This window comes from Oryctolagus cuniculus, chromosome 10 (genome assembly GCF_051225735.1).
Source record: "Oryctolagus cuniculus isolate XC-2025 breed Fujian yellow rabbit chromosome 10, ASM5122573v1, whole genome shotgun sequence".
Lineage (NCBI taxonomy): Eukaryota > Metazoa > Chordata > Mammalia > Lagomorpha > Leporidae > Oryctolagus > Oryctolagus cuniculus.
Window position 1 is genome coordinate 101709034 of NC_142876.1, and position 10247 is coordinate 101719280.

The 10247-nt window shown below is 43.8% G+C and overlaps 1 protein-coding gene across 1 annotated transcript in view; it reads left to right on the forward strand.

Moving 5' to 3' along the window:
* The window catches only part of PRKAR2A (protein kinase cAMP-dependent type II regulatory subunit alpha), a 73145-nt gene extending 63281 nt beyond the window's left edge, over window positions 1-9864 (forward strand). The window contains exons 9-11 of the mRNA XM_002713397.5: window positions 2408-2473; window positions 5517-5658; window positions 6126-9864. Of these exons, the coding sequence (XP_002713443.2) occupies window positions 2408-2473; window positions 5517-5658; window positions 6126-6259 (342 nt within the window). The 3' untranslated portion in view covers window positions 6260-9864. The remainder of the gene's footprint in view (window positions 1-2407; window positions 2474-5516; window positions 5659-6125) is intronic.
* The last annotated feature ends 383 nt before the right edge of the window (window positions 9865-10247 follow it).

The following is a 10247-nucleotide window of genomic DNA, read 5'->3' on the forward strand; positions in this document are numbered from 1 at the left end:
GAGGCACAGAATGCACAGGCATCCCTTTTTAAAGCTATAGTTTTCACACATTTGGGACAGCTAGGTGTACTGGGACTGGATTAATTCGGGAATATCAGTTTCAGTTGTATATGATGCCCATTTGGGACTCAAAAGACATCTATGAATGCTCAGAAGTATGGGATCTCACTGAAGACATCAGACCTATACAGAGTTGAGAGTACATGATTGACATTGAACTATCTGGTGTAGACGGACATTGCTCCAGAAGATGTTAACAGTGTGGGCTCAAGAGACTGCAGTGTGGCTGAAAGCCTCTCCTCCTGTATCTGCCTGCCTTTCACCTCTCCCCGCCTTTGCTCAGATCTCTCAGGGAAGCTCTGTTGTATACAGTTGCCAGCCCCTCCCCCAGTACTCAGATCCTGCATTACCTACTATTCTTTCCATGTAGCCCTTACCCCCTTCCAACACAACAGTAATTTACTGATTCATTATCTCTGTTGTTTATAGTTTGTTTACCCTCCAAGACTGTGAATTCCACAAGTGTAGGAATATTTGTTTTGTTCACTGATAAAACTGGATGAATGTTTAGCACATAGTAAGTACTTAGTAAATTATTTATTGAGTTACCTGAATAACTGGTTCAGCCAGGTGGTTTAAAATCAAAGTAAGTTGGGTTGGCATTGTGGCATAGCAGGTAAAGCTGCCGCCTGCAATGCTGGCATTTCATATGGGCGCCATTTTGAGTCTGGCTGCTCCACTTCTGATCCAGTTCTCTGCTAATGGCCTGGGAAAAACAGGGGAAGATGGTCTAGGTGCTTGGGCCCCTACTATCCATGTGGGAGACTCAGAGAAAGCTCCTGGTTCCTAACTTTGGCCTGGCCTAGCCCTGGCCATTGCAGCTATCTGGGGAGTGACCCAGTGGATGAAAGATCTCTCTCTTTGTCTGTCTGTCTGTCTGTCTGTCTCTGTTAATTCTGACTTTTGAATGATAAATAAAACTTTAAAAATAAAATAAAAACAAGCAAATGAAAGCCTGAGATTCTTAAGTTGCATCGAAGCACTTCCCTCACTGAGGCAGAGCCTTGCAGATAAAACTGTCTTCTTTTTTTCTAGTGTTTATTTATTCGTGTGAAAGGCAGAGTGGCACAAAGAGACAGAGAGATCTTCCATCCTCTGGTTTACTCTCTAAATGTCCACAACAGCTAGAGCTGGGCCAGGCCAAAGACAGGAGCCCAGAACTCTAACTGGATCTCCCACATGAGTAATAACAACCCAAGTACTTGAGCCATCATCTGTTGCCTCCCAGGATGAATTAGCAGGAAACTAGATCAGAAGCAGAGCAGCCAGGACTCAAATTGACATTCCAGTTTGGGATGTGGATATCTCAGTTTAACCTGCTGTGCCATGACACTTACTCCATGCTGTCCCTTGATATCTGTTTGATGATCAAGATTATCCCCAGACCTGTACTCCAGGAGTAGTCAGGAGTCAACTTTACCTACAGGGAAAGACAAAGTGAGACAGATCTTTCATGCTCCTGTTCACTACCCAAATGGCTGTAATGGTAAAGGCTGGGCCAGGTCAAAGCCAAGAGCCAAGAGCTTCATCTGTCTCCCATGTGGGTACAGGGGCCCAAGTATGTGGGCCATCCTCCACTGCTTTCCTAGGCACATTAGCAAGGAACTGGATTGGAAGTGGTGCCGCATCATAGGCAATGGTTTAATGCTGGCCCCATGTCTACAGCAGTCTTTTTTTTTTTTTAATTGATTTCATGTTTAATAATTACAGTCACTGTGCCCCTTCTCCCCCTGCCCAGGCAGTAGCAGGGGTGGTGCAAGGGCTGAGGCATATGCCCCCAACAGCAAGGACGGCAGTCCCAGAATTATTTTCAGAAAATGAAAAAGGAGCCCAGGGACAGGTGGTACTACAGCTGTCTTGACTACTGTCCTTGTCATACTCTTCAACATATGACCAACATGAGTATTCAGAAATGCAATGCTCTGGGGGCCAGAGTTGTTCTGTAGCCCATAAAGCCACCACCTGCAACACTGGCATCCCATGTGGGTATCTGTTCAAATCCTGGTTGCTCTACTTCTGATCCAGCTCCCTGCTAACACCGGGGAAGGAAGCAGAAGATGACCCAAGTGCTTGGGCTCCTGCACCCACATGGGAGACCTGGAGGAAGCTTTGGTCTGGCCCAACCCTGGCTATTGTGGCCATCTGGGGAGTGAACCAAGTGATGGAAGATCCTCTCTCTGCCTCTGCCTCTGCCTCTGTCTCTCTGTAACTCTGCCTTTCAAATAATAATAAAAAAATACTAATAAAATAAATAAATACAAATTAGAGCTCTGGCAATGAGGAAAGGATGTATTGCTGTGTTCCTCTTCAGTACTCTTTATGACTGAGCTTACCTCTCTTTTTTCAGGGTGAAAAGGCTGATAGCTTTTACATCATAGAATCTGGGGAAGTGAGCATTTTGATTAAAAGCAAGGTGAGTTTATATGCACTAGTGTGCCAGCGAAGATCTAGGTGTCACCTGTACACACAGAAAGTAATAGTTTGCTTTAAATAATGTGAAATTTGTCTACGGCATATCACCCTGAATGCACCCAGTCTCATCTAATCTCAGAAGCTAAGCAGGTTCGGGCCTGGCTAGTACTTGATTGGGAAACCACCTGGGAATAATGTGAAATGTGTTTATCTTGTCAAACCATCTTTATTGTTTGAGGTACAAGACCAACAAAGATCCTATATTTAAACCCATATATTGGTAGAAATTTAATGTATTTCTTTTTGTTTCTTCTGCTTTTGCCTTTGTTATGTAATTGTTGATACAATTTTTTCATACAAAGCAAAATAAAAATAGAAAACCTGTGATGGAAAATATGTAGTTAAAAAATATGAGTGTTAAAAATGAAGTTAGTTTCCTTTTCAGAGTCCTGCCAGGGTAGAGCTCTAGGACAGTTGTTATGATGGCCATTTGATGAATGGGGATATGAAAAACAATGACCTAAAAATGGAAGGAGTGATTCTTACTAGCAAATCTGTCATCATTAGATTTCTCTGTTTTTTGCTTTTGTCCTGTGGAAACTATATTTAGCTACCTATAACACTAACTCTCTATAGGATAAAATTTTTTTTTTTTTTTTTTTATTTTTTTTGACAGGCAGAGTGGACAGTGAGAGAGAGACAGAGAGAGAAAGGTCTTCCTTTGCCGTTGGATCACCCTCCAATGGCCGCCGCTGCAGCCGGCGCACCGCGCTGATCCGATGGCAGGAGCCAGGAGCCAGGTGCTTTTCCTGGTCTCCCATGGGGTGCAGGGCCCAAGCACCTGGGCCATCCTCCACTGCACTCCCTGGCCATAGCAGAGAGCTGGCCTGGAAGAGGGGCAACCGGGACAGAATCCGGCGCCCCAACCGGGACTAGAACCCGGTGTGCCGGCGCCGCATGGTGGAGGATTAGCCTATTGAGCCACAGCACCGGCTTATAGGATAAAATTTTTATAAAATACATTTAGTGGGCCAGCGCTGTGGCTCAGCAGGTTAACGCCCTGGCCTGAAGCGATCTGTTTCATATTGGTTTGAAGTTTCTATGTTCTTACAATTTTTGGACTACTGATATATGTGCATTTCTCACTCTCTCTCTCTCTCTCTCTCTCTCTTTTTTTTTTTTTTTTTTTTTTTTGACAGGCAGAGTGGACAGTGAGAGACAGAGAGAAAGGTCTTCCTTTTTTTTGCCATTGGTTCACCCTCCAATGGCCACCACGGCCGGCACGCTGCGGCCAGCACACCGCGCTGATCCGAAGCCAGGAGCCAGGTGCTTCTCCTGGTCTCCCATGGGGTGCAGGGCCCAAGGACTTGGGCCATCCTCCACTGCACTCCCGGGCCACAGCAGAGAGCTGGCCTGGAAGAGGGGCAACCGGGACAGAATCCGGCACCCCGACCGGGACTAGAACCCGGTGTGCCAGTGCCGCGAGGCGGAGGATTAGCCTAGTGAGCCGCGGCACTGGCCTATGTACATTTCTCAAGTATTCACTGACACCTACTGTGATCACAGCATAATGCTAGGTTTGTAGGAGCAGCAGTGGCATTAACTGGGGAGTTGAAGGACTTGTCAGAAATGCAGCCTTGGACTCTGTCTCAGTTCTGCTGAGTCAGAATCTGCATTTTAAGCAAGCTGACGTGTGTGTGACAGTGTGATAAGTGCTCTTCTGGAGAGGCAACTGAGCGGATATGAATATATCTGCATTTCCAGAGAATGCCACAGAAATTGAAAAGATAGCATTGGCTCAGATGCAGCACATCAACTTCAAGTCAGGACAGAAGTATGGGAGAAGGAAAGGTCAAGCCATGTAAACTAGTTGTGTTTACTTTTAAAAATAACCCCTGGGCCAGTGCCGCGGCTCACTAGGCTAATCCTCTGTCTTGCGGTGCCGGCACACCGGGTTCTAGTCCCGGTTGGGGCGCCGGATTCTGTCCCGGCTGCCCCTCTTCCAGGCCAGCTCTCTGCTGTGGCCAGGGAGTGCAGTAGAGGTTGGCCCAAGTCCTTGGGCCCTGCACCCCATGGGAGACCAGGAGAAGCACCTGGCTCCTGTCATCGGATCAGCGCGGTGTGCCGGCCACAGCGTGCCGGCCGCGGCGGCCATTGGAGGGTAAACCAACAGCAAAGGAAGACCTTTCTCTCTGTCTCTCTGTCTCTCACTGTCCACTCTGTAAAAAAAAAAAAAAAAAAAAAAAAACTAAAGAGAAACAATAATCTTTCCACCTATAAATATAACATTAAAGTAGTTCTTAAAGGTGAGATTAGTAAATTCCAAATAATTTTTTACTTAAAGTATTGTTTAGCTTAACAGATTTTGCTGCAAATAATAGGAAACTCTAGATAGCAAATACAATATAGTTTTTATTTTAAAATTTCATTACCTAACTCTTGAAAAATGTGAAGGGCCCTAACTTAAGTGCTACAGATAGCATGTAAAAAGAAATTTTGTCACTGTCAAGTGTTTTCTGGGAAAAGTAGAGTCTCCAAGTAGCCCAGGGTTATGACTTACTACTCAAGAGAAGCATTGTCATCATTTAAAAAGATCTTATCTTTTCCACTGTGTCTCAGACGTCAGCATCTCCCAGAGGAGAATATACAAGAATACTTCAAAAAGTTCTTGAAAAATGGAATTAACATATAAGTTCATTTTCATGCAACAAAAAAAAATGTTGGAATCCATGGATAACTTTTTCGTAACATGCATTTTTCCATGAACTTTTTGGAGGCCCATAATAGAATCATCCTCAAAAAATGGACTTTACCTTACCCTTTGAAGATACTTGGCCATTACCTGAAAGATGTTAGTACTTGAGTGGAGCCCCAGAGAGAAGCTTACTCATCTGATTAAACCATACTCCTGAGATTAGTCCATGGAGTTTCACATGGTAAAAGTTTCCAAAGTGCATTCCTCGGTAATTGTGTGGAGTGTGCTGGGAAGGTAATGTGAATGTGTGCGGCTGAAGTCAGCCTGACCATGTTCTCTACTGCTACAGACTAAATCAAACAAGGATGGTGGGAACCAGGAAGTTGAGATTGCCCGCTGCCATAAGGGGCAGTACTTTGGAGAGCTTGCACTGGTCACCAACAAACCCAGAGCTGCTTCGGCTTATGCAGTTGGAGATGTCAAATGCTTAGGTAAGAAAAATCCTTTATACGGTGATAACTTTTTTCCTAACATGCAGTGTATTTTTCCATCTGTAAGCCTTGACTTACTCCACGAGCTCTCACTCACTTCTAGTTGTAGAGAGTTTGTGGGAACAGCCAGATATGGGTGAATAGATTGTTTCTGAGAACATTTCTGAACATTAAATATAGCCTGTGAGTAAGACAGACGTACAGGTTTCAGGCCGTATGAAAAGAGCAGTAATGGAGGCAGGCACTCCGGGCTGTTGGAGAACAGCTGCTGCTGGGCTCTGCAAAGTGTCGAGTGTGGATGACACTGTTCTGTTGTGTACCCATAGAAATAGCCCTTTTTCCATGTGTGCATATCCCAAAGTGTGACCCCTGTGGGTACCTTTAGAAAGAAGTTCATATGAGGAGAATTACCTGGATTGTTAGTGTAGAGAATTCATTCTCTCCCTCACCTCTTTTTAACAATGCAGTTATGGATGTGCAAGCATTTGAGAGGCTTCTAGGGCCCTGCATGGACATCATGAAGAGGAACATCTCACACTATGAGGAACAGCTGGTGAAGATATTTGGCTCCAGCATGGATCTAATCGACCCTGGGCAGTAGGTGTGCCACATGCTAGAGCCTTCTCAGTGTGACACCAAAACCTTCCGGTCAGCCACAGAACACACACGGAAAACAGACACGACAGAACCGTTCCTGCTGTTGCCACCGCCGCTGCCATTGCTGTGGTTATGGGCATTTAGAAAACTTGAAAAGTCAGTATAAAGGATGGACAGAGGTTCGACCCACACCTCCACTTTGCTTCTGAAAGCCCATTATTAGAACACTTGTAATGATTATTCCAACCCAGTTTTCACATCTTTGGTTCAGAATGGCATGTCTCTCCAACAATTTAAGTGCCTGATACAAAGTCCAAAGTATAAGCATTCTCCTTTCCTCTCTTGCTGCTACTGTTGCGTTTGGAAGTCGTCACAAGGTCTGCAGAAACCTTGTGTGTAACTGTAGACATGCTCAGCCAGTCTTTCTCAAGGGAGCAAATGCTGTGGCTCTCAGTCTCCTCATTTATCCTTTGAGAAAGTTGACATTGGTTCCTAATTGCAGCCTTGGAAGTTTTACCATAGGGGACGGCAGCAGATGTGATCGAGGTGTGTGCTCCAGTGGCACACGTCACAGCTGCCTCTGAACCCACAGAGATGCCCAGGGCCCAGCAGGCCAGCTCCTAGAGCACTCATAGGTCAGTGGGACCCACGTTGGAACAGAAAATTGGGTTCAGCGCATTTTACTGGTAGTAGAGAGCCAGGAAAGGTTTTCTGGGTTAGGGTTTTTTTGTTTTCTACTATGTTTAGTAGGTTTTTGTTTTGTTCTGTTCTGTTTAACCTCTGTGCAGTTTTCATGAATGAATTGCTGTCCATTTATAAAGAGCCAGGGTCTGGAGGTGCCATTGCTTTGTCTAACCCTGGGCAACTCCTGCCATTTCGTGTATCCCGTTGCCCTACCCGCTGATGGCAGTATGTTGGCAAGAGGCCGTACTGCAGTGAGCCCTTCCTTCTGCTCTAGGATTGTTGCAGAGCTCCAACAGCCTTCAGTTTTTAAATTGTTGAAAGATCTTTTTAAGTTCTCTGTGGAATTCTCCTTAGACATATTCCTATATAGGGAGTTTGTCAGCTCACCCAGACATTCATCTTAAAGGTGAATTCTATTATTTTTAAAAATTGACATCACTTATCATTTCAGAGAATTAAAGTTTTTCTGATTAAGATGTTGAGATAGTTGGGTTTCTAATTGTTAATCCCAGGAGAAGTTAATTTAGCTTGTATCTAAAGCTTTTTAAACTTTTAATTATATCAGATAGAATTATGATTGGTTATCCTAATTAGTTGGTATGTGAATTTTCTTTCTTCAGAATGACTTAAAATCAGATGCTACAGGGACTCCTAGGAGCAGTATGAGATTTACATATAGATATATCAAATATTGTAGGCAAAATTATATTAAATCAAGAGGCCCTTTCCAATATGATTTTCTGTTTCTGTTTAACTTGTATAACTAAATAAATCCCTAAGAGATTACATACTGGAGCTTGGGTCATTCCTGTTGTGGATAGTGATGGAGCCCAGTCAGTTACCTTCCGTTGTCCACACAATTTACTCTCTGCTTTTACCAGGGACTGTGTGGCCAAGAAATTTCCAGAGTGGGTTGCCCACCACGCCTTGATAATCCCTTACTTTTTCTTGTGCTCCATGATGTGAAAACAGAAAGACTGCATTCAGACTGCCCTCGGTAGCCTACATGGCAGCTCTCAGAGTCATGAAAGATTATAACTAGTGCTCTAAAACAGGCAGCTAGTACTGGGAGAGCCCGTGTGGAGATCCCACATTTTCCTAAGGTCCTGCTTTCCTATGGCATGGCTTTATTATGGAATACATTGAGAAAGCAGACAAGAACCACACGTTTCTTGTAAAAGTAGCAGCTTCACTGGGCTTCAGGAGTGACACCAGGGTCCAGCCCCAGACCTTGTGAGGACGCTGTTTGAACACTGAGCAGATGTCCCCTCCCCATCCCCCATACCAGCGTTAATTAGGGTTGGCATGAATTCCGTGCCAGAGTCACTCCTGTAGGCTTGCAAGGCATGGGCCTTTTCATCCCACGTTCTCACACATCCTGGTCTAGTCTTTCCCTTCACAGAACCCTCCTTGTTGTTTTTCAGAGTAGAATTTGTCAGGTTTAAGTTCTCCTGTTCTAACTACTGATTGACATATGGATCATCAGTCCAGACCTTGAGGAGGCTGGGTTCTAGCTTGAAGAAGAGACTTTAAAGAGACCGGTGTGAGTCAGACAGGACATAGCCATTAGCACAGTGCCAGGACCTGACAGCATTCCAGTTCTCACTGAAGCATGAGGAACCGAAGGTGGCAGGTCGAATTCAACTCAGGGCTGTGGTGTCCACATTGTACCAGGTAATCCTTGCACTGATGGTTGGTCCCCATAGGAAGGAGCATGGATTGGGAAGAGATCCTTCTATTAACTGTTTTATGTTGTTCTCTTATATTGATTAGGACTGCATGCCCTCTTTTCTGGCTTTGCTGCTATTTTTGGATGGTAGAACAAATTTCTGGAAACCCTGAGGTCCAATCTGAAGTGGTCTCCTTCTTTTTGGCCCCTAACCTATCCCATCCACTTTCTCAGAAGGAATGGTTCCTGTATTCTTGTCCTCTTAGTCAAAATCTTCATATAGAATTGCTGTGGGTTCTCAGACCAGGGTAGAGCTTTTCTTTGAGCAGTTTAATGAGCAAATTCAGCAGCAAAGTAGCAAGTGATGGTTCTCTAGCAAGGACAAGTTATGTACCTCCTCTGCTTGCCCAGACTCTCTGCTCATGATGGTGTAGTCAGTGAGAGGTGCCAGTGGCACCCAGCCAGCACCCTGGGCACACAGCATTTCATGTCGTGTCACAGTGACAGTCCTCTCATTTAGAAAAACTGAAAGAGCATTTTGCACAGAGAAAAAAGAAAAAGAACCATGAATGTCATCTTTTATCTTTTGTTTTTAGTTGGCTGATGGAATTTTTGTTCTTGACATGCACTTGTAAACCAATCTTGCCAAGATACAAGTTGTTTTGGTTTTTCACTACGATTACCTCTTGTTCCTCCTGTCTTGACTGCTGACGTTCCTCAATGATTCTAATGTCTATTTTATGGGAAGCAGCCTTCCCATGGGTTTCCTTTTACATACTGCAGGGCTATCTTTATACTTAAAAAAAAAAAAAAAAGGACAAAAACTGTCACTAACCTCATGGGGGATTTGCAGAAAAATCATTCAGCCCAATTTGAGCAAAGGGTAGATTTCTCATTGTTTTTTTAAAGCTCATTGTAATTGTAATAAATAAAATTCAGCATTATTGTGCTACCTCAATGGTAAAAATGTTTTAAGGTCTTCGTTGGGTCCTGAGTTCTAACATAGTGTTTGAAATGTCTTTCAATTGGAATTATTTTTTAAATCATTGGGATGAATCTTATTTTAAACTGTTTTACACTTGTATTTTAATCTCAGAATAAGTGATTAGAAAGCAATCAATTCTTGCTCTGTGGTATTAACATATAATTAAAAATCATTAAGATTAAATCATTGTTTGCCATAAACAAGGTTGGATTTTTTAAAAGGAAACTCTAGGGCTCGGCTTCACTCTTGGTTAATAAAGGCTGACAAATCATGTCTGAGTTTCTGGTGTAGTCTTGTCATGTTTGTCCTTTCCTTTCAGGACTCTAAAACATCACAGAGCCCATCTGTCAGATACACTGTTGCAGTTGGGATTTGAGGCCTTAACAGTTAGAGAAGAGACCTGAGTGTATGTATCAGTCAGGGTTCTCCAGCTAAGCAGTCAATAGATCAATTGTGTATGTGTGTGTACATGTGTGTGTTTGTGTGTGTGTGTGTGTGTGTGTTTGTCTGAAAAGATTCACTGTAAGGAATTGGCTCAGATGGTTATGCAGATGGGCAAATCCCAGGATTTGCAGGGTGAGTCAACAAGCTGGGGATTCAGGAGAGCCTATGGTTTAGTTCCAGTCCAAGTTGAAAGGCCTGAGGACCAGAAGG